This window comes from Oncorhynchus tshawytscha, linkage group LG05 (genome assembly GCF_018296145.1).
Source record: "Oncorhynchus tshawytscha isolate Ot180627B linkage group LG05, Otsh_v2.0, whole genome shotgun sequence".
NCBI classification, from domain to species: Eukaryota; Metazoa; Chordata; class Actinopteri; order Salmoniformes; family Salmonidae; genus Oncorhynchus; species Oncorhynchus tshawytscha.
The window spans coordinates 25,065,543-25,088,948 of NC_056433.1; the positions used below are offsets into that span (position 1 = coordinate 25,065,543).

At 42.6% G+C, this 23,406-nt stretch overlaps 2 protein-coding genes across 8 annotated transcripts; both read left to right on the forward strand.

The window, feature by feature from the left end:
* Positions 1 to 2,386: 2,386 nt before the first annotated feature.
* On the forward strand, positions 2,387 to 14,211 carry lbr (lamin B receptor). 5 transcript variants are annotated; one of them, XM_024420443.2, is made up of 14 exons: positions 2,387 to 2,482; positions 4,941 to 5,115; positions 5,393 to 5,596; positions 5,914 to 5,991; positions 8,644 to 8,815; positions 9,193 to 9,386; positions 9,922 to 9,976; positions 10,209 to 10,403; positions 10,706 to 10,809; positions 11,363 to 11,488; positions 11,576 to 11,744; positions 11,861 to 11,941; positions 12,070 to 12,192; positions 12,382 to 14,211. In XM_024420443.2, exons 2-14 carry the CDS (start codon positions 4,951 to 4,953, stop codon positions 12,540 to 12,542), a joined length of 1,827 nt encoding a protein of 608 aa, XP_024276211.1. In that variant the 5' UTR covers positions 2,387 to 2,482; positions 4,941 to 4,950; the 3' UTR covers positions 12,543 to 14,211. The 5 variants fall into 5 exon arrangements, with proteins under 5 accessions (XP_024276211.1, XP_024276210.1, XP_024276213.1 ...); XM_024420442.1 differs by lacking the exon at positions 2,387 to 2,482 and adding an exon at positions 2,601 to 2,755; XM_024420445.1 differs by lacking the exon at positions 2,387 to 2,482 and adding an exon at positions 2,601 to 2,755 and having other exon boundaries at positions 5,393 to 5,578.
* Positions 14,212 to 16,452: 2,241 nt separating this feature from the next.
* On the forward strand, positions 16,453 to 22,334 carry si:dkey-1j5.4 (leucine-rich repeat-containing protein 15). 3 transcript variants are annotated; one of them, XM_024422693.2, is made up of 4 exons: positions 16,453 to 16,624; positions 20,410 to 20,598; positions 20,776 to 21,474; positions 21,656 to 22,334. In XM_024422693.2, the coding sequence occupies exons 1-4, from the start codon at positions 16,555 to 16,557 to the stop codon at positions 21,844 to 21,846; spliced, it is 1,149 nt and encodes a 382-aa protein (XP_024278461.1). In that variant the 5' UTR covers positions 16,453 to 16,554; the 3' UTR covers positions 21,847 to 22,334. The 3 variants fall into 3 exon arrangements, with proteins under 3 accessions (XP_024278461.1, XP_024278463.1, XP_024278462.1); XM_024422695.2 differs by lacking the exon at positions 16,453 to 16,624 and adding an exon at positions 19,862 to 20,163 and having other exon boundaries at positions 20,413 to 20,598; XM_024422694.2 differs by lacking the exon at positions 16,453 to 16,624 and adding an exon at positions 19,863 to 20,163.
* Positions 22,335 to 23,406: the final 1,072 nt, after the last annotated feature.

The following is a 23,406-nucleotide window of genomic DNA, read 5'->3' on the forward strand; positions in this document are numbered from 1 at the left end:
GTTTAGGTTCTTAGCGCTTGGGAAATCTGAAAAATGTATATATCCTCTACAGCAGTGGAGGCTGCTGAGGGGAGGACGGCTCATGTCTGAAACAGAGCGACTGGAATGGCATCAAACCATGTGTTTGGTGTATTTGATACCATTCCACCAATTCCGCTCCAGTTATTACCACAAGCCCATCCTCCCCAATTAAGGTGCCACCAACCTCCTGTGCTCTACAGTTACATTTTTGTCCCCAAAATCAGATTTTTCCATCTACTGAGGGAACCGAAGCTGGTGGACATATTGAGAAATTCAACTGAATGTCTCTGAAAGGAATTTATCAGTTTCCTTTATTCTTTTATCATTCACATTGTACCATACTGTTCTCATGTTAATTAGAATTTTCTTACATGCTAACATTGTTTGAGCAAATGAAATTTAAAAAAAATTGCAATACATGATTAAAAAGTAACTTTGTTTTGTGGTGTTCAATTGACATAGTTTCAGTAACTCATTCTTAACTTTTTAATCTGGATATTTCTCTCCTGCTGTGGGACAAAATGTGATCCACAGGAGCTCTGAGCCTGTTCTGAAGAGTTATGAAGCCATACATGGACTTGTGCTGCATCAGCAGTTTCTCTCATAGAGCTCTTCTCAGCCTTTGAATATAACTTGTTTATCTGCAACAAAGCGAATGTGTGGGAGATCATACCCATTTTACATGCAGGGCATTCATCAAATATTCAAAAGCTTAAACAATAATTCAGCAGAAACACTGAAATTGAGCTTAGGTGAAAATCTTGGACTTGTCTTGTCTCATGGTGATTATAAGCCTTGTGTTTTACTCCATCTGTGTTGAATACTTTACAGATGTTTGGTATAAAGAGGTCATTACTGTATAGGAATTTGTCATAAGACTGAACTTGCTTTAGAACTGTCCCCTCAGGAGTCAGTCACTGAGTCAGTCACTGCCTCAGCCACTTGTTCCTTAAGTAGGTCTAGGGAATTCCCAGCAGGCCTATTCTTAGTAGCAGACCAATCACATTGTGTTACATTACCCCCTATTTCACACCCCATTAGCAGTGAATGTATCGGCGCCTCGGGTTTCGTGCTCTTCTACACAGGTTAGCTGAGGCAAACAGGAAGAGGCAGGACTAACTGAAAATGAGGCAGAGAAATCTCAAGACTGTTGCCCAAGTTATTTTTAACCCCCCACACACACAGTTGCTGTCTGAACCCAAGCCTATGTCCATTGCAAAATGAGGCCAATCATCTGCTTCTGGTCTTGCAGCTTTTTACAGGGGTGACAAGATCTCACAGTGGGAGTCAACTACTGTGTGCAGTTGTTTGCAACATAATGAACAGTAGAAAGATGTTTCCTGGAGGAGGGTCTGAGAAGAATGCCAGTCCATTTGCAGTTCATCTGTACCGGAGTAGAGAGAAGGCTCTGCAGGGGCGGAAACTGCTGTAAAACAGGAAGATCGACTAAGCGGCTGTTTGGCTTCATGACCTCAGAGAGAGCGGGCGGAGAAAACGCTGTAATTGGACTGTAGAGTTTGTTTGAATTTTCAAAATATTTTTTGATTTCCTTCCGTAGTCATGAAATGACTGTGTGAACTTTGAATTGTGACATCTGTTTTGACTTTACATTCACAGTTATAACTGACTGCTGAGAGAAGATATGTTTCATGATCATCTTTCATAATCCTATGTTTTGATTATTTCTTAGCAATATCTCAGACTCCTTGAATGTAGTTTTGTAATCTATCTCTAAGCATATAAAGCAACATCCTACATTGTGCAATTAAATGTGAGGTCAGTTAGCCCAATGTGTTGACGGTAAATCAGAGCTTCATAGAGGGGATGGTATAGCACTATGTTACAGCTGGTTTGTAATGTTGAAAGCAACTCCTGCAACAAGATGTTGTGAACATCTAATATATACCTGACATTTGGTAGATAGTGTCACTGGTTCTGCACTGTTTTCAGCTTCAGTCAGATTAATTCACAATTAGATTCAATATCTAATGACGTCTAGAATGCATGAGCACTTGAGAAAGTGGAAAAATGTGTTGAACTGTGCTGTCTAACCGTTTTTTCCATTAGTGTAATTAACTGGATTTCAATTGTTGATATTTTCGTTAAGTTTAATACAATTTTAAATAACCTTTCATGACCAACTTTAATCAGTTTACTTTGTTTATTAACAAATTGTTGTAAATGCTCTACAATTTACTACATAATCAAATCAAGAAAGGGTTTGTATGATATAGCATTTTCCATGCACCAATAATGCTGATGTAATTAATAATCCGTTTAAACATTAACTTCCATTTTTACTAAAACGAAGATTATCTTCTATACAATTACAAAAAAATATTTCCTCCATTTTGTCTGACGCTTGTAGAAATCTTATGGCACATGACACCAAGTACACGGAGTTGGAATCACTGAAGTAACTGGCAAGGCTAGAAATCTGACACCGTCAACAAAGAAAATGGTAAGGACAAACCGGTTACAACCAATCCGCACTCTGTTAAAATCCTCTATCGACCAATCAGAACATTTTATCATTTTAAAAGAAAAGCATTGTAGCCAATCAGCGAGCTTCGCGCCATCATAGACTGGTGGGCATCGCGGATAGAGGGAGGGAGAACGCGCTCTACATTCAGCTACGGATCTTTACAAATATAGCTAGCTATATTTTTGTTTCGCGTTTTTATCAGGATACATATCTTATTTTCCTGATTGGATTCGTACGTGTTATCTAAAGGTAATAGCATTGATGCATATTTACCATTTATTGTGCATAAATGTGGTAACGTTTTAAATGTCTTTGTTGAAAACTTGGCCGCTAGCTAACGGGTTTTCTTGAGTGTGTTTTGGGGTTGCGTGGGGTCAGCTAGCTAAAGTTAGCTACAGTAACCACTACAGCTGAGCATATTTAGTTATCTAGCTAACAACTTATTTTTTTTATTAGTGGCTAACTATTAGTTTTGCCTCTACTCATTCAACTATGTTACACTTATTTATGCGTCGGTGCAGTGTTTACAGTGGCAAAAACGTAAACATGCCCTGGAACATTGGTATCTATGTTAGTTGACCTATTCCAATGACCGACCGTTGACGACATCAGTGATGTACTTGGTCGCCGAGTTTAGTTCGCCTGCCACTAGCTAGCTAGTTAGGTCAACAATTACTAACAAAAGTTTGAATTCATGACGTTTTCCCCCCATCCCGCTGTCACTTGGAGCTATGGTCATTAAAGGAGCAGATACATTCGAACAATCTCTTCCACGAATCTAAGGTTACCTTTTGCACATTGACTCATATTTTGGGTAGCCCATTTTGATAGTTGACGTTGGCTAACCGCCTAAATTGGCTTCACTACACCGTTCTGATTGCTCTTCCAATTCTAATCTAATGTGACTAGCTAAGGTGGCTAGCTAGCCTACCTTTTTTTGATATAGATAACGTTAGTTTTTTGTTGCTCACTTTGTTTTTCTGACCAACTATATTTCCGACCAAACATCCACAGATGTCTACATTTTTTCCAGATATTAAAATATATATTTCTAAAGTAACTTTAAACGTCTAATTCTATGGGAATGTGTTCAACACTGACTTGCGCGTAACATCCATCATTCAGTCACATCAAGGGAAGTAGCTAGCTGGCGGCTGAACTTCTCTAAGGTTAATGAACTAGCGGGGGCTGGGTGAATTTACTTTCTATAAAACCAATTACAAACTCTCATTAGAGTATTTTGATCTATTCATTGAAACTATTTTACTTTTGGGTGTTGTATTTAAAAGGCTGTGTGCCCGAGGTATGACACAAGGTATGGGCTAACTTTCAAAGCTCCACCCACATCATACCGCGCATACTTTCATCATTCCTGGAATAGGGAACACTGTCCGCATCGTTTAGCTATACCTTTAACCATATGGAATTCAGCAGGGACGCCAGGACACCATCACAGAGCCTTTTGGTGTGTTAGTGTTGGTATTCATTAATGGAGATGTTATGGAATGTGCTTTACTACATTAGTGGGCTGGCTCACTGCTTCTATTTATAATCTGTGTGGGCCATTAGGAAAAGGATACTTTTTAACGTATTTATTATTTTTCTAAAACATTTCAGCAGCTGTGGTGTCCCGTTTTGACTTATACTAGATGACAAATATGACCCAGGCCAGTGCTGAGTAGTTGGTTGTGGTCATTACAAGGACAAGAGCTGTGGAATTCCAGTGAGCTTGGGCAGTAGTTCGGAATATATGTCAGGCATTTCACCTCTGTTTCCCTCTATTTAAATTATATCTGCTTTGATGAGGATCTAGGTTTTCAAAGTGTGTGTGTAATGTGTATTGACAGTTTGATAGAAGCACACAAACTTCTAAAATGTATTTTTTGATATTACCTGACCGTTACTCAAATCCAGTGTACAAAGGCTATTGAAAGAGTGACAAAGGGAGCTGGAGTGGCAATGTCGAGTTTAAAACTACAGAGTTAAACCTAGTTGGGATGTGCACGTCAGCACTTCTGTGAGCTCCGCAGCCCCTTCCATACCGCTGACCTCACTGCTTCATTGTGTCAAGCGTTACACGTGTCTGTCCCCCTTTACATTTTCTTAATGCACACTGTAAATGTCTCATCTAGTCTAATCCCCTCACGCCAAAGTCAAGTAGAGGCACTGGAGCGCGTGATTGGGGAAAGAGCGTTTCTCCCCCATCGTAGATGGTTTTGGTATGCACACCTGATTCATTTGAAAAAGTTTATCTAACGTGATAGGCCTACTTATAATTTGCCACATTTGTTGAATTTGTCGGGCTAAAGTGAAAGAGAAAACAGAAGCAGCATGTCTTAACACTGAAATAATATTTTCGGCCTTAGTTCAAAGGTTCAAAATCCTCTTGTATTTCCCCTGTTTTTTTAACTTGTTCTCTCTCGCTTTCTGTCAGGTAAACGAGGATGCCGAGTATCAAGTTTCAGAGTGGGGACACAGTAATGGGCCGCTGGCCCGGCAGCAGCCTGTTCTACGAGGTCAAGGTACTGAGCTACGATGCCAAGAATCAGCTCTACACTGTTATCTACAAGGACGGCACCGAACTGGAGCTCAGAGAGGCTGACATGAAGGTAGTAGCACAATCTATCTCCATGGCAACCATGTCACTGAAGACGTGACCCAGATGAATATAAATGTCACATGATGTGACTTCTCTTTGGATGGTGTTTTTATACCATGTTAAGATATTTTGAGCTTATATTATTATTATATAGTACATAATCAAATTTTATGAGCCTTTTATGATAAGTTGATTGCTCCATTGGCACTGCCTTTTACAATTCACTTATGTAATAGCTATGTAATAAGTTGTAGCCTTGCTAAATGCTGTAACTTATGTTATTGCAGAATCCCACTGGGTTCAAACCAAGCCGTCGCTCTCGTTCTCGTTCACGCTCCCCGTCGCGGCGGCGCAGTCGCTCCCGTAGCCCAGCCAGGACCACCAGGCGCTCCTCGTCACGCACTGTCAGCGGCACATCCATCGCGGAGACCCACAACGCACGCAAGGAGCCCAAACTGAAAGAAGTGCTGGAGGTCAGACTTGTTCCTGTGGTGAGGAGCATGTGATGTCACACTCACTGCTGGGATTTAGAATGGCTTTTTGTTTTGAAATTTTGCTCTACTGGTGTTTGTTTGCTGCCTGAGTTTGTGTATTCAGGATGTACTGTAAAATTTATGGCCTCAGAGATGGCAATATTTAATAGATCAAGCATTAGCAAACAATGGCGTAATTAACCCATTTTTTTTTAGCGTAGTGTGAATTAACCACTTAGTGTTAATTCAGTGGGTCCATCTTTTGTTGGTCATCACATTCCCTTTTCTGCATGTTGATGTTTTTGCTTCCTTCACTCCATTTTAATTTACCACAGGCAAAGCCAATTGAGAACAATATCAACAATAAGCATGAAATGACAGAGGAGAATGATACTGCTAACAAAGTCAACGAGGTGAGACTTCTAGATATGTACTTCAGGAATGTATTTTTTTCTCTCCATCCATAATTATCATAATCACAAATGTTAAAGTTTGTGTTGGGCTGTAAGCAAGAGGAACCAAAGTCATGGCATTAAGCAATGAAACTCCCTAGCTGTACTGCTTGTAGGAATGTTATGATGCGTGCATGTTGTACCTCCTGTGTGTTGGGAGGACTGTATGGGGGGGGTCAGCCTGACTGAGCTACACACGCACACCACTTAGCGTCTTGCTAATGTTCCATCAGTCAGTCACATTAACCTTTATTTAACTAGGCAAGTCAGTTAAGAACAAATTCTTATTTTCAATGACGGCCTAGGAACAGTGGGTTAACTGCCTGAACATGTGCTGCCTGTTTTCTCTGCTCTCCTCAGAGGCTCTCATTGCACGTTATGAGGACTAGTTTACGTTAAGCAAATACCAAGACTTTGGCTATCAGTATTCCCGTGGCCATGTAACACTGCCAACTTAGTAGTAAAACCAAACAATGGTTTATGGTATTTCCTGCTATAACAAGATAAGTGTTCACTTTTCCCTTTAATAGCAGATGCACATCTAAAGCTAATTTGTTTGGCAAATAGAATGGATGGGCATGACCGGAACGCTCCGTGTCTGCCTGTCACTGAATTCACTGGCTTTGCATCATAGATTTGGGCCTGTATAGTGAGACATTGCACCTTTTATTAAAGTCTTACTGTTTATTTTGCTGTTGTATTTTCCCCATGTTTGTCTGACCTGTGTAACTGCAAGGCCTGTAGGCTACATCAAATTCACGAGCTCCATTGCCCCTTACTTTAGACTCAGGCATTCATGCTGTGCCTGCCCCCTGCCCTCTTAAACGGCTATCAACCAAAACATGGACGTGTACACGCAGCAGTGTTGTAGAATATTTCACCGCTGGCTTTCGTACTTTCTAAATTCTGAGCACGGCTCAAGAAATTTCTCCAACCGTCAACACGTTCAAATGAATAAAGGACGCGTAGGCTATGTTGGTTGTTTAATATTGGGGAGGTGCGCGTTCGGGCTATGTGTCACAACGAGACGCCAGTCTATAGTGTCTGTAGACTCTGAATTACACTTTACCCCCCCATCTCACCAGCTGTGTGAGACCAAACTAGAGGTCGACCAATTATGATTTTTCAATACTGATTATTGGAGGACCAAAAAAGCCGATACCGATTAATCGGACGTTTTATTATTAATACGTTTTTATTATTGATTTAATTGTGATAATGACAATTACAACAATACTGAATGAACACTTATTTTAACGTAATATAATATACCAATAAAATCAATTTAGCCTCAAATAAATAATGAGACATGTTCAACTTTGTTTTTGCATTATTTAAACCAAGTGTTGGAGAAGAAAGTAAAAGTGCAATATGTGCCAAGTTCCTTGCTCAGAACATATGAAAGCTGGTGGTTCCTTTTAACATGAGTCTTCAATATTCCCAGGTAAGAAGTTTTAGGTTGTAGTTATTATAGGACTATTTCCCTCTATACCATTTGTATTTCATTAACCTTTGACTATTGGATGTTATTATAGGCACTTTAGTATTGCCAGTGTAACAGTATAGCTTCCGTCCCTCTCCTCCCCTGGCTCGAACCAGGAGCACAATGAAAACAGCACCCTCGAAGCAGCGTTACCCGTGCAGAGCAAGTGGTGTTTGAAACACTATTTGCGCGCGCTAACTAGTTAGCCTTTTCACTTCGGCTTACACCAGCCTCATCTCGGGAGTTGATAGGCTTGAAGTCCTAAACAGCTCAAGGCTTGACACACAATGAAGAGCTGCTGGCAAAATGCACGAAAGTGCTGTTTGAATGAATGTTTATGCGCCTTGTATGTTCATTCAGATTATATGCAACGCAGGACACGCTAGATAATATCTAGTAGTAGACGAGACGGCCTACAGGGAGGAGGTGAGGGCCCTCGGATATGCAACGCAGGACACGCTAGATAATATCTAGTAGTAACTACACATGGTTGATGGTGATTATGATTGATTGTTTTTAATAAGATAGGTTTAATGCTAGCTAGCAACTTACCCTGGCTTACTGTATTCGTGTAACAGGCAATCTCCTTGTGGAGTGCACAAGGACTAGTTAACTGTAAGGTTGCAAGATTGGCTCCCCCGAGCTGACAAGGTGAAAATCTGTCTTTAAAAAAAGGGAACAGTGGGTTAACTGCCTGTTCAGGGTCAGAACGACAGGTTTGTACCTTGTCAGCTCGGGGGGTTCGAACTTGCAACCTTCCGGTTACTAGTCCAACGCTCTAACCACCAGGCTACCCTGCTGCCCCTGAACGAGGCAGTTAACCCACCGTTCCTGGGCCATCATTGAAAATAAGAACGTGTTCTTAACTGACTTGCCAAGTTAAATAAAGATTAAATAAATGTGTATTTAAAAAAGAAAAAAAATCGGCGTCCAGAAATTCCGGTTTGTTACGAAAACTTGAAGTCGGCCCTAATTAATCGGCCATTCCGATTTAATCGGTCGACCTCTAGACCAAACGTTGTCTATTCTACGATAACCTCCCCCATAAGCGCAAGTCACAGTTGGTTAGACATGTTCATGTCTGTGTAAATAAATACCAGTCGGCCTGTCCCTTGTGTGTCTAATTCCAGAAGCCTGCAGAGGTGGAGCCAGAGAAGAAAGTAGTAGAGAGCCGCTACAACTTGAGACGCAGGAAGGATGACGGTGATGCCAAGCCAGCCGAGCATACGGAGGAGGTTGAGCAGAAGCCTGCAGTAGCCACAGCCCCCATCACCACTGAGCTGGAGTTTGGGGGGAGGCTAGGTGAGAAACAGAAAGGTGGTTGCTGTGCCTATCCCATCTTGTCATGTTCTGGATAAAGTGAGGGGAAAAAACAATGGTGCTAGTCTACACAATGTTTTGCCAATCAAATTGCACTAGGGTGGTTGTCTGCACTAGACTGGGTACCTTCTGTTTAGATAACATTCCACTCCTTGCGCTCCGTGTCAAATATGTTTACCGTAGCAAGGAGTGGAATGATAGCTAAACAAACTGGTACCCAGACCAGGTCTGTAAATCCTTTGACAATGTATTTCTTGAGGGGCCGGTAACAGGGTAAACCTAATTCAGACAGCTGGAGAAGGACCCGGCTGACTTCCCTTGGCTCCAGTCACTCAGTGTCTTTCCCACTGTATTTGCAGGAGTGTTCTGCATGACTTTGCTCCTGCCTGCGACTGTGTTGGGCCTGATGGTGGTTTGCAGTCAGGAGGATGCTAGCCTGATGAGCTCCCCCCCTCTGCCTGCCCTTGACTCCCTGTGGGACCTACAGGTGTTTGGCATGGTGGTCCTCTGGTTGCTCTTCCAGGCCCTGCTCTACGTGCTGCCTGTTGGAAAGGTACCATGATCGCCCACCTCACTGCTTTGTTGGCATACATGTAGAATCAGAATCACCTAATTCTGTTCTAGTCATTGTGGAGAGAAAAAAAGAACTGAACTGTAGATGACTGCATTCTTAGAATTTCTACTCCCACCCCTCTGAAGACTGTACACACACTGGCAAATACACACACCAACCACCCCTGAGAGTACAGGCAGTACACATGACTCCCATCTGTAACCTGAACAGAGCACATGACCGGCGCTCACTTCTGCTCATTAGCCGAAGCAGAGGAGAGAAATTAGATTAGTCAGTGGGAGTAGGCTACGATCCACACTGGAACTCTACAGGAGAGAATGGGACATTTTGTTCTTATTTTCATAATCTCCTGATCTTCCTTCTGAAAACTGTTGAAGCACATATCTTTTTCAGAATGTAGTAAAAGGGATGTTGTACTAAAAGCCACATGTCCTATCTACATTTACCCTCTCAGATACTGTATTTCCTGTAAGGTTGAATGAATGTCCAACCTGTGTGCTTTTATCGTCCCCAGGTTGTGGAAGGAATGCCCCTGAAGAATGGAGAGAGGCTGAAATACAGAATGAACAGTGAGGCATTCTTCTGTGTTTTGTCTTTTTCTTTTCTTCTTTTTTTTTTCAAAGGAATGAAATGAGATGAACTAGTCTCTTACCCCCAGCACTTTTGATAGCTGTAGTAAAGCACTATGCCAATGTATTTCATTAACATGTAAGTTGTTGTAAAAGGAAACTAGGAAATACCTTTTGGTTGAGGTACTTCCTGTGTATTAACCCTGTATGTCTCCCTCTCATCCACCACCAGCCCTCTATGCCTTTGTGCTGACGGTGGCTGCCCTGGGGGCTGCAGTGCACCACAAGATAGACCTCAGCTACATCCACAGCCACTTCCTCCAGCTGGCTGTGTCTTCCCTGCTCTGCTCTGTCCTACTTAGTGTCTACCTGTATGTCCGCTCTCGCTGGGCAACCCAGGACCTGCTGGCCCCTGGAGGAAACTCTGGTGAGTGAGTGGGTGGGTGGTTGTGTGTAGTTGTCACTGGTAAACATACTTCTACAATCTGGGTGTGATATGATTCCATGAAATGGCTCTATTATGACATGGACCAGCATAAGGTTAAGAGCAATAGAATAGAATTAGGTAAAGTATCCACCATCTTGGCATCAAATGTTCAATTGATTCTGACTTGAGAGTACATTCCAATCCTCGAGGTGAACGCTATATTTCTGTACTACCCATTTGAATGATGATGCCTCACAAATGGTCAACATAATATGATTAATTTGTTCTTCTCACCTCCCTAGGGAGTGTTATTTATGACTTTTTCATGGGAAGTGAACTTAACCCCCGGATCAAAGGCTTTGATCTCAAATACTTCTGTGAACTGCGCCCAGGATTGATTGGTTGGGTAAGTTTCACTGTAGTGTACTGAATATTTCCATTAAAGTGCTTTTCAGCTGTATGCTAGAGCCATTTAATGTAGATTAAGCTGTTTATTTATAAAAGATAAAATAAAAACGGCAAAAACAACAAACTCTGTTCAGTTTCCCATTGTGTTCATTACTCCCTCTAGTGGGAAAATGTAAACTGCTTTGAGTAAATCCTAAAATGATACTACTGTACATTTGAGCCTGTTTAACTGTCTGTTCAAGGAGAGTGTTTATTCAGAGCTGTGATCTTAATTGCTTCTACACCTGCATTGCTTGCTGTTTGGGGTTTTAGGCTGGGTTTCTGTACAGCACTTTGAGATATCAGCTGATGTACGAAGGGCTATATAAATACATTTGATTTGATTTGAATTCCATTACTTTACTTTTAGATTTGTGAATTGTTAGATACTACTTACTGCACTGTTGGAGCTCGGAACACAAGCATTTCTTTACGCCTGCAGTAACGCCTGCTAAATATGCGTATGTGACCAATACAATTTGATTAGATTTTGACATCTCTGTTCTGTCCAGCTGGTGATCAACGCTGCCATGGCTCTGGCTGAGATGCAACTCCACCACCTGGACTACCCCTCACCAGCCATGATCCTGGTCAACTGCTTCCACCTGCTCTATGTGCTTGATGCCTTCTGGCATGAGGTACAAAACCTGATTTTTCTTTCTGCCCGATTTGGTATTTAGTCCATTTATTTGGTTGTAATCTAATGGTGGATTGTTGCTCCCCAGGAGGGCGTCCTGAGCTATATGGATATTACCCATGATGGGTTTGGCTTCATGCTGGCATTTGGAGACTTAATGTGGGTCCCCTTCACCTTCAGCCTCCAGGCCTACTACCTGGTTCACCACCCCAATCACCTCTCTCTGCCCTGGATCGTAGGCATCATCACTCTCAATGGTTAGTCGGGAGTACTGACTCAGTACTCAGACCTTTAGTATTGGCTTATGTTCATATTAGTCCTACATTATTTTTGTTGTATGACCAACAGTGACATTTCCTTTGTCATTTGTTAGTCATTGGATTTAGCATCTTCCGTAAAGCAAACTCACAGAAAAACTCCTTCAGAAGAAATCCATCAGACCCCACATTATCCCGTAAGTCCTCAGTCCCAGTGTATCTTATTCATGTATAAACATTATCCATTTGCAGGCTCTCTGCCTTGATAAAGGGATGGAGTTAGTCCCCATCATGTTGTTGGACTCACTATCTCTCTGTTTTCCAGATCTGAAGACTATCCCTACTGCCACTGGGAAGAGTCTCCTGGTATCTGGTCTGTGGGGGCTAGTCCGTCACCCCAACTACCTGGGTGACCTTATCATGGCTCTGGCATGGTCCCTACCCTGTGGTGAGTGATGGCTAATCAGCTAGTTAGTTACCAGGTATTTGTTTTTTGTATGTATCTTTTTCTGAGTTGTACTGACGAGGCATCAGAAACAGCCCAGTAAAGCTAGACGTGTTTTGATGGGTGTATAGTGTGAAGATGAGACGCTGTAGTGTATGTTGACCTTTTGTGTTGTCTGTGGTCGTCCTGTAGGGTTCACCCACATCCTGCCATACTTCTATGTGATCTACCTATCCATCCTACTGGTTCACCGGGAGGCCCGAGATGAGGCCCAGTGCAGGAGGAAGTACGGCTCGGCGTGGGATGACTACTGCCGAGAAGTCCGCTACCGCATCATCCCCAGAGTCTACTGAGGCCTATGCCACCCCTGCTCCCATGCCACGCCCTTAAATTCTGCAAGCTTACGACTCATCACACGGCTGCATGAGTTCACTGAGAAAAAACAAGTTGTTTGGAAATTAGTTTGAGGACATTTGAATTTTGGAAAGGGGGACACTTGATTCTTGGAAGTACCACAAGAGCAGCTTTCTTATGAAGATACATGGTTTTAGGAAGGTAAACACTCACTGGCCGGCTGAATTTGGTTTATGCCTTTGTTTAGAGAGAAGCATTTGAAAAAGTAAGCCTCATAATCTAGTGAAGTGATGTGTATATATTTTTGTACATATACATTTTTTTAACTGAAAGATACCTAACAACATTGCATATTTGGTCTGTGTTAAAGTGTTCTTTGCTCCCATATTTGACGTATACAATATTTTCTTGGCTTTTATTTTGAGGTATTTTGTAATGATATCTTTGGTATACATTACTTGTGTATATTGTGAATGATGGGATTTAAATGCTCTTTTTTTCCACTGTACAGTTGACATAGGACTATAACGTTCTCCCTCAGGATCACGACGTTGTCACAAAATTGCATTTAGGTTTTAATTTATATATTTTTTTATATAGAGAGATGTAGCCTAGTGTTAACTGAGTGTAAAAAAATTGGGCGGTTTTAAATGCATAATGCGAGATTGCGTTTTATAACCGAAGTCTATTATTTGTCTTTGCTACCTCAGGTTCTGTCAAATTCCTCCCCAGTCCTCTGGATGGTGGTGTTGCTTAGTGCTCCTGTGATAGTCACAGTCACTGTTTCAGAGGGAAGACAACCCATCTGTTATCAAATATACACACACATAATCTTATTTAAAACCATTAAAATTTGCAAGGGTGCTTACAGACAGTATCCATTCAAGCATCACAAACCTTAAGTTATTCAAGACCATACTTTTTTTAAAAGGTGTCAATAATGACATGATTTTTTTTTTTAAATGTTCCTTTTTATTATTTTTATTTGAGGATTTTAACCAAGTTTATACTGTGACATTCTGCACAATGCTGTGTAGTGTGGTGGCCTTCTGGCAACATTGGTGTTTTATCCTGTGCATTCTCAAACCCAAACAAGTATTTTTGGACCCAGCTGTAGATGAACAGCATCGCAGCAATATGTCAACTAGAATATGTGGCATTTTATGTGACTGAATGCATTGTACATATTCTAGATTTGTTTTTTTTAAGTAAAAAAATATTCAAGTTAATGGTAGTAATCATAGATATTATGTTCCACAAGTAGATATTTAAAGTTACATTTGATTTTAACTTTTGTTTTTAAGTTAATTGCCTGAATTACCATTGTAGCCATTTTTGTTTACAGCTAGATCTGCCGTTATTACTGACTCAGTCATCTGAGAAGATTACTTGTGATTTGAGTCATTTATCATGAACTATTTCTCATTGAGCCACGTTCTGTACCCAACCCCTGTGTTTGTGGCAGATGGGACTGGTATTAATATCCTGTTTTGGTCAGCTGGTAGTTTGTCAAAGCTAAAAGTTGGAAGTAACTAAGAATTTGGAAGAAGACCCAAGGTTTTTGAATCATTCAATTCTGGTGGAGACAGATCAAACCTGTGACAGTGGCTGGAAAGCTTGCATTGTACAAACATTTTGGCAAAAAAATAAAGATTTCCACTTACATTACCCCATGTTATTCAGAGGTGTCAAACAATTCAACAGATAATGCACTGTGTGAATAGTCAAAGTGAAACCGAACAATCTGAGGTAACTGGGAAAGTAAGCAATTCAACACAACTTAGATGCAGAGGTGATGGGCTGTCCTCTAAGTCAGGAATGGGGCTAACTGCCTGCTGAGGTGTAGATCTGGACAGGACCAGAGACTATCCCCCTGGCCCCTGCTGCAGACCCTCTGGGAATCAATTAGAGATGTCTAAATCTTGTGATCCATCACACTGACTGGTGTGAAGAGCAGTAAATCCCCCAAAATGATCTAGAGGGACAGTTTAGTGTTTGTTTTTCTCTCAGCACGACACCACAGTGATGTAAGTCATCTCTGCAGGTGTTTGGTAGCCTGGTCCAAGGTCTGATTGTGCTCTTGCCAGCTCCATTCTTCATTGTTAAACCAAACATTGTTTGGCATGACCATGAGTGACGAGTTTCAACCTAGTCTCTGAGCATTTGGTATTATTCTGTATTTAAATCTGAGACACTCCATTTAGAATGATATGGTATGTTGGGTATGGTTACATGAGGCAAAAATGAAAGGAGGTTGGTCGGGCGTGTAACACGAACGTCTAGCAACCCGAAGGTTGCAAGTTCTAATCTTATCACGGACAGCTTTAGCTAATCAGCAACTTTTCAACTACTAACTACTTTGCAACTACACTATAAATACACTGCTCAAAAAAATAAAGGGAACACTAAAATAACATCCTAGATTTGAATGAATGAAATGTTCTTATTAAATAATTTTTTCTTTATATAGTTGAATGTGCTGACAAAATCACACAAAAATTATCAATGGAAATCAAATTTAGCAACCCATGGAGGTCTGGATTTGGAGTCACACTCAAAATTAAAGTGGAAAACCACACTACAGGCTGATTCAACTTCGATGTAATGTCCTTAAAACAAGTCAAAATGAGGCTCAGTAGTGTGTGGCCTCCACGTGCCTGTATGACCTCCCTACAACGCCTGGGCATGCTCCCGATGAGGTGGCGGATGGTCTCCTGAGGGATCTCCCAGACCTGGACTAAAGCATCCGCCAACTCATGGACAGTCTGTGGTGCAACGTGGCGTTGGTGGATGGAGCGAGACATGATGTCCCAGATGTGCTCAATTGGATTCAGGTCTGGGGAATGGGTGGGCCAGTCCATAGCATCAATGCCTTCCTCTTGCAGGAACTGCTGACACACTCCAGCCACATGAGGTCTAGCATTGTCTTGCATTAGGAGGAACCCAGGGCCAACCGCACCAGCATATGGTCTCACAAGGGGTCTGAGGATCTCATCTCGGTACGTAATGGCAGTCAGGCTACCTCTGGTGAGCACATGGAAGGCTGTGCGGCCCCCCAAAGAAATGCCACCCCACACCATGACTGACCCACCACCAAACTGGACATGCTGGAGGATGTTGCAGGCAGCAGAACGTTCTCCACGGCGTCTCCAGACTGTCACGTCTGTCACGTGCTCAGTGTGAACCTGCTTTCATCTGTGAAGAGCACAGGGCGCCAGTGGCGAATTTGACAATCTTGGTGTTCTCTGGCAAATGAAAAACGTCCTGCACGGTGTTGGGCTGTAAGCACAAACCCCACCTGTGGACGTTGGGCACTCATACCACCCTCATGGAGTCTGTTTCTGACCGTTTGAGCAGACACATGCACATTTGTGGCCTGCTGGAGGTCATTTTGCAGGGCTCTGGCAGTGCTCCTCCTGCTCCTACTTGCACAAAGGCGGAGGTAGCGGTCCTGCTGCTGGGTTTTGCCCTCCTACGGCCTCCTCCACGTCTCCTGATGTACTGGCCTGTCTCCTGGTAGCGCCTCCATGCTCTGGACACTACGCTGACAGACACAGCAAACCTTCTTGCCACAGCTCGCATTGATGTACCATCCTGGATGAGATGCACTACCTGAGCCACTTGTGTGGGTTGTAGACTCCGTCTCATGCTACCACTAGAGTGAAAGCACCGCCAGCATTCAAAAGTGACCAAAACATCAGCCAGGAAGCATAGGAACTAAGAAGTGGTCTGTGGTCCCCACCTGCAGAACCACTCCTTTATTGGGGGTGTCTTGCTAATTGCCTATAATTTCCACCTGTTGTCTATTCCATTTGCACAACAGCATGTGAAATTTATTGTCAATCAGTGTTGCTTCCTAAGTGGACAGTTTGATTTCACAGAAGTGGGATTGACTTGGAGTTACATTGTGTTGTTTAAGTGTTCCCTTTATTTTTTTGAGCAGTGTATTTTATAACATCAAAGTAAAGCAGCATAGCTTTGCATTCAGCTGTGTTTACTCAGCATCACAACATGGAGGTCATGGTTTGTGGAATACAGGAGGGAGAAACGCTAGAACACAGCGGCTGCTGTTTTGACAAGGGTAATTGATTCTAAGATGTCTTTGAAGTGAGAAATAGTGACTCATAAAACACTGATTTTTTTTCCTCCTTTGCTGTTTGTTCTTCCCTTACATAAAGCTAATAGTCTTTCTTTCCTGGCTGCTATTCATTTTCAGCAGAGCCAGAGCCCTCACTAGTGATAATAAAGAGTAAAACATCATGTTATGAAAGTGATTGGAGTTACTGTAATATTTGTATACTATATTTGAAAACTCTTGAGGAAAAACGGTATGTTCACAATCCTTGATTGCTGACAGTTGAGAAATAGTTGACTCGATTTGAGTTTATTTCATGAAATGGATGGTGAGTTGTGAATTCTGTACACTTACGGCATTGTTTAAACTTTCCAGTAGACTTTGAAATGCACTTCCTTCTAAACTTCTGATTGTTCTCCGTAGCTCATGTCAGGCATGGATTGAAGCATGCATGTACGCTGGGCCTGTTATGGTGGAATCTGTGTCTGACTATGTGCATGTGTGACTGGGATTCTGCTATTCTGACAGGTGCCAAAGGCAATATTTCTCTCTATCTTTGTCTCTTTCGTACTAAAGATGGAACGAGTACATGTGCCTATCACCAATCCCTCTTTGACAGCTATACCTGTGGTGTGATATGTGGTGCTAACAGCACTAAATAATGCAAATAGAATATTCATGATAGATTGAAGTGTTGAAATAGGCTTTAGTGGCTGATATCTCTTCGTTTGTCTCCAGTCACCCAAATCAGGTTTCAACTCAGCTAGACCACCTATCCCTGTCTAAATAATTGACAATGGAGTGTTCCATTACTCCAGACCTAGTCAAATGTTTGGAAGTGGCCTGTCTTAAGGAAGTCTTACAAAAGCATAGATGATGTTAGATGAGGGGAAGAACGAGAGAGAGCGAGAGAGAGAGAGAGAAAGAAAGGAGGCAGTTTAAGAATCCAGTTAAAACCCCTTTCTATTCGACTACAAGCCGAGTCCTCTAATTTCATTCCAGACACCTAACGCTTCATCCTTCTGCAACTAAGCAGGGTCAGAAATGTTGAAACAACCAGCTATGTATATGTTAGCAGCAGGAAACTTCATCCAAACATGGTCAAGATCCAGCTCTGTAGGAGGGAAATTATAGGGTATAGGACGGTTCTGATGTGACTGTGAAATGTACAGTAATGCTACAGTGATAATAGACTTGAACACCAGATGCTGCAAGTGAGCCACAATCCCTCCTGAGCTGCAGATGGTTCTAGTGCCATGGTAATTGTGTCCCTTTGGGGGTCCTACATCAGATCCAGGGGACTCAAATTGCAGAGCAAGAGAACTGAACTGGAGATAGAGCTTAGTAATGAAGACCACGAGGAATATCCATTAGTGATAGCAGTGCTTGATTTCTCTGTTAATTAGACAGTGGTTGACTCGGCCGTCTAAATGTTCTACATAGGAAATAGGTGCTTGGGCTGCCATGCTTAAGTGAGCATCATTAGACACAACTGCTGTCTTATAGAAACCCAAAGAGCTGTCATTAGGAAAGTAATCTCACATCTCTCTTTTAGTCGGAAAACCGGGAATACTTATTGGCTTTTTAGCATCAATGGAAAAACTATGACATTAAAACAATTCAAATCTATCACACCTCAGTTTTGCATCTGCAGGATGTAGATGAAATACATCTTTCATGCAAATAGTGAGAATAACAGTCCAATGGCCTCATAGTCTTTGTCAGACTCCTTTGTCAGGTGAAATAAAATGAAGCGTTTGACAGTGAGGAGGGGTTTGGAGCATGTTACTGAGACAATGTTCTTTATTATGGAATGCATTGTGTGACAAATTGCTTTTCACTGTAGTTCGTAAGAGAGCAGAGTACATCTGTCAAAACTAGTGTGAAGGATGGCGTTACCTTGGAGATGCAAAGGGGGGTTTGTGCAATCTATAATAAAACATAAATCATTATTTTACAAAGTAAAACTGGACAGAACCTTTAGGCCACTGTGACAAGGTCAGAAGCAAGATGACAAAGAAGAATGTTGTAAGAATGGCCAGCTTTGATATTGTGAAAATGATTGAAGAACAATCATTTTTGGAGATGTTTGAAGTGTAGGTGTATCCAAATGGAAGGCATCATTAGGTGTGCATTAGAGCCTACAGCTGTGCAGTGCAGTAGAAAGACAGTCAGGGTACTTTATGATGGAGCTAACTGAAGAGTAACATACTGTAGAAATTGGAGATAAATCAATGCCACTCAATCGATTGGATGTAAAGACAGCTAGCTCCCGTGTTCAATAGAGACTTCTCACATCTATTCTTTTACAAGACCTTACACATGGCTTTTATGATCTTCCTCCTGTCAGTATGCACTAGAAACTGAGGCGTGCCACTCGATAGAAACAGCATTTGATCAATTGGCTGTAAATTGGCAATAATATTGGAATGATATCAGCCAAGCCATGCCAAGTGAATGCCCAGCCCACCACATTGAGTTGAGTAGAGTTTGTGAATTATATCATATTGCTGTAGAAGATCTTGTGTGTTCCTCAAAACTCAGTGTGTGTTAGCTGGGCTTCTCTCTCCCCTCCAGTGAAGAGGAGCTGACTAGTGTGGCTGCTCCTCTGAGCTTTCAGTCAGAACACCATAATTATGCTGCTCCAGATGGCTTGCATATTGTCTTGCTGTTGGCTAGGCTTGAAAATAGCTTTTAATCTTTAGCATACAATAAAATTGTCTCACTCAGCAGACGTGTCAATCTGCAGCTATTCTCAACATGTGTTTCTGTAATCCCTTATCACTACTGGGGAGCTTGGCCTTTCCGTATCTCTCTCTCGCTCTTGCTTGCTCTCTCTCACTCTCTCTACTCTCCCCCTCCCTTTCTCAGCACTTGGCCCTGTGTAACAGAGAGTGACATGTGTGATTGTTCCTTTCCCCTCATAAGGAATTACAGTTGCGAGCGTGACTTCCTTTCGGGCCGTCTGTGTGCGGCTGGGCTCCTCGCGAGTCACAGAACCTCAGTATAATCTCCATGACGTTGGCTGTCAGGGTGGCTGGGAGCCATGCCTTCTGAGGTGCCCACCATCCTCTCTCTCTGTCTTTGAGACTCCATGACATCAATCTGTGCGTAGTTTGTATATCACTTCTCCTGGCACAAACAAACACACAAATACATGCGCACACACACACACACACATACTGGCACATACTGACTGAGTTGTCTTATTTCTCACACACCCCCATGCACTCCTCTGGGGCATGGAGGAGTTAACTTGGCAGAGGTTTCTCCGTTTCTGTGAGGTGGCTTTGATCCATAATCTGAGGATGGCATTTTTCTCCAGGGACTGTGACATTGCAGTGGTGCTGTGCTGGTAGTTTTGCAGGCTGGCTGCTGTAGCTGCTGGGCAGACGGCTGGGCTAATTCACTCTGACTAACAGGAAGTTACACGACAGCAGAACAGGCAGCTTAAGAAAATCTGACTCCCTCGCTTTGAGAGGCAAAACAAAGTAGACAGTTTAAAGAAGAGGTTTATGCGACGACAAGTCTCACCAAATGTTCAGGTAAATGCTGATAAGAAAATATTGATCAGTCTAATAGCATAAACTGTAGCTCTGCAGCCTTTCACCCTGCACTTGTCTATATTTTTTTGGAGCATGTCTGCAAGATGTTCATTCTTAATACGCTCATATAATTTAAATAGGATTATCTTAAATTGAATTTCTAATCGTCCTTCCAACACAAACTAAATTGTCAAACTTAATCAGTCTGCAAGTGCTGAATACTTTTTCTATTCCCTGTGGGTGTAGTAGGCATGCAGCTGGTAGCCTGTTTAGCAGTGCTGGTGTTCTGGGTGGCAGAAGCTGTAGAGAGCTGTCCTGATGTCTGTAAATGCACCAAGAAAACCAGCGCTGAAAGGTCAGAGGTCAACTGCCACAAGAAGGGGATGAGGACATTTCCCTCCAACCTGCCCCCTGATTCCTGGATCCTAAAGATGGGTGAGTCCACTTAATGTTTGCAATTGTGGGAAAACCACCGTCCCACTTTAGTATGTGCCAGCTATTTGGCTCCAAATCAATATGTTATTTTATTGACATAACCACAAGAAAGAGGCTAGTGTTAGCATCTTCCAATGGTATTGATTTCTCATGCTGTTTCTGTGGTCCTTGTCCCAGGTGAGAATGGAATAGTCGACCTCCCAGCAAACGTCCTGAAACCCATCCCCAAGATCGAAAGCATCAACTTGGAACGCAATGCCATCAAATCAATACACCCCCAGGCCTTCTCTGGAGCCCAGAGGCTGATGCTGCTCAACCTGTATGGGAATCAGATCAACAAACTCCCTATGAAAGGCTTCCAGGATCTCATCAACCTCCGCTTCCTCATGCTGGGCCAGAACCAGATCTCCAGTGTCAAACCAGACATGTTCACAGGCATGAGGAACCTTTCAGACCTGGACCTGCCCCTCAACTCTCTAATTGCCCTTCCTTCCAACGCCTTCAAGCCTCTGATCGCCCTAAAGGTCCTGGACCTGGCCCTCAACCGCATCGAGAGGATCTCCCCCAAAGGCTTTCTGGGCTTGACAGAGCTGCTGTTCCTCAACCTGGACAACAACAGTCTGAAGAGCATCTCGGCTGGTGCTTTCAAGCCTCTGGCCTCCCTGGAGATGCTGGTGCTGGATAACAACCTGCTGTCCACTTTGACCTCAGCCACTCTGGAGGGCCTGTCCAACCTTCAGGAGCTCTACCTGAGGAACAACGAGCTGGAGAGGCTGCCCCAGGACCTGTTTAGACATACACCCAAGCTCTCCCAGCTGGCCCTCAGTGGAAACCGTTTCAAAAACATGGATGGAAACATTTTCACCCAGCTGTCTGGTAAGAGATGAATAATGTACAACAAACTTTTCTATGTGTTTTTTCAAATGCATTTGTGGACTATATGTGTCATATGTGTACTTCATGTTTGATCATTTGTTCATAAAAAGTCATATACATTTCTTTTATAAAAAAAAGTGTCACAATGAGCATAATCTGATTGTCCTCTACCCCCCTCCAGGCCTGAGGGAGGTGTATCTCCATGACAACCCCTGGACATGTGACTGCAACATCAATGGCCTGGTGCGCTGGGTGTCCCAGACAAAGGCCAACCTTTCCCCTCTGGAGTCCCTGAGGTGTGTTGCCCCGACAGAGTACCGCAACAAATCCCTCAGCAGCCTCAAAGACCAGAACCTACGCTGTCGGGCCTAGACTAGAGCCAAACCAACCTTTACTCTGTGCTATCAGACCTAGACTAAAGCCACACAATCTTTCCTCCACACCAGCATCCTGCATCAGCCACGTTACATTTTTACATTTTACATATTTTGCAGATACTCTAATCCAGAGCGATTTACAGTAGTGAGTGCATTTGCATACGTTCCTGCTACAGAGTAACCTGTTATACAACACTTAATACTTAGCTATGGTCCAACGACAGCACAGTTACCCATTATTTTGCAACCCTAGCCTAGGTCCAGCCACAGAATGACATGCCATTGTGCAACATCTAGGCAGCCATGGCCCGATAACTGACAACTGTACAATTAGCTTTTACTGTACAACCATAAGCGAAAGTTAGTATAAACTCCTCAATAAATGTCCTGTTTATTTTCAGCAAACGTAACGTGTAAATATTTGTATGAACATAACAAGATTTAACAACTGAAACATAAACTGAACAAGTTCCACAGACATGTGACTAACAGAAATGGAATAATGTGTCACTGAACAAAGGGGGGGTCAAAATCAAAAGTAACAGTCAGTGTCTGGTGTGGCCACCAGCTGCATTAAGTACTGCAGTGCTTTCTCCTCCTCATGGACTGCACCAGATTTGCCAGTTCTTGCTGTGAGATGTTACCCTACTCTTCCACCAAGACACCTGCAAGTTCGCAAACATTTCTGTGGGTAATGGCCCTAGGCCTCACCCTCTGATCCAACAGGTCCCAGACATGCTCAATGGGATTGAGATCCGGGCTCTTCGCTGGCCATGGCAGAACACTGCCATTCCTGTACAGTGCCTTGCGAAAGTATTCGGCCCCCTTGAACTTTGCGACCTTTTGCCACATTTCAGGCTTCAAACATAAAGATATAAAACTGTATTTTTTTGTGAAGAATAATCAACAAGTGGGACACAATCATGAAGTGGAACGACATTTATTGGATATTTCAAACATTTTTAACAAATCAAAAACTGAAAAATTGGGCGTGCAAAATTATTCAGCCCCCTTAAGTTAATACTTTGTAGCGCCACCTTTTGCTGTGATTACAGCTGTAAGTCACTTGGGGTATGTCTCTATCAGTTTTGCACATCGAGAGACTGACATTTTTTCCCATTCCTCCTTGCAAAACAGCTCGAGCTCAGTGAGGTTGGTTGGAGAGCATTTGTGAACAGCGGTTTTCAGTTCTTTCCACAGATTCTCGATTGGATTCAGGTCTGGACTTTGACTTGGCCATTCTAACACCTGGATATGTTTATTTTTAACCATTCCATTGTAGATTTTGCTTTATGTTTTGGATCATTGTCTTGTTGGAAGACAAATCTCCGTCCCAGTCTCAGGTCTTTTGCAGACTCCATCAGGTTTTCTTCCAGAATGGTCCTGTATTTGGCTCCATCCATCTTCCCATCAATTTTAACCAGCTTCCCTGTCCCTGCTGAAGAAAAGCAGGCCCAAACCATGATGCTGCCACCACCATGTTTGACAGTGGGGACGGTGTGTTCAGGGTGATGAGCTGTGTTGCTTTTACGCCAAACATAACGTTTTGCATTGT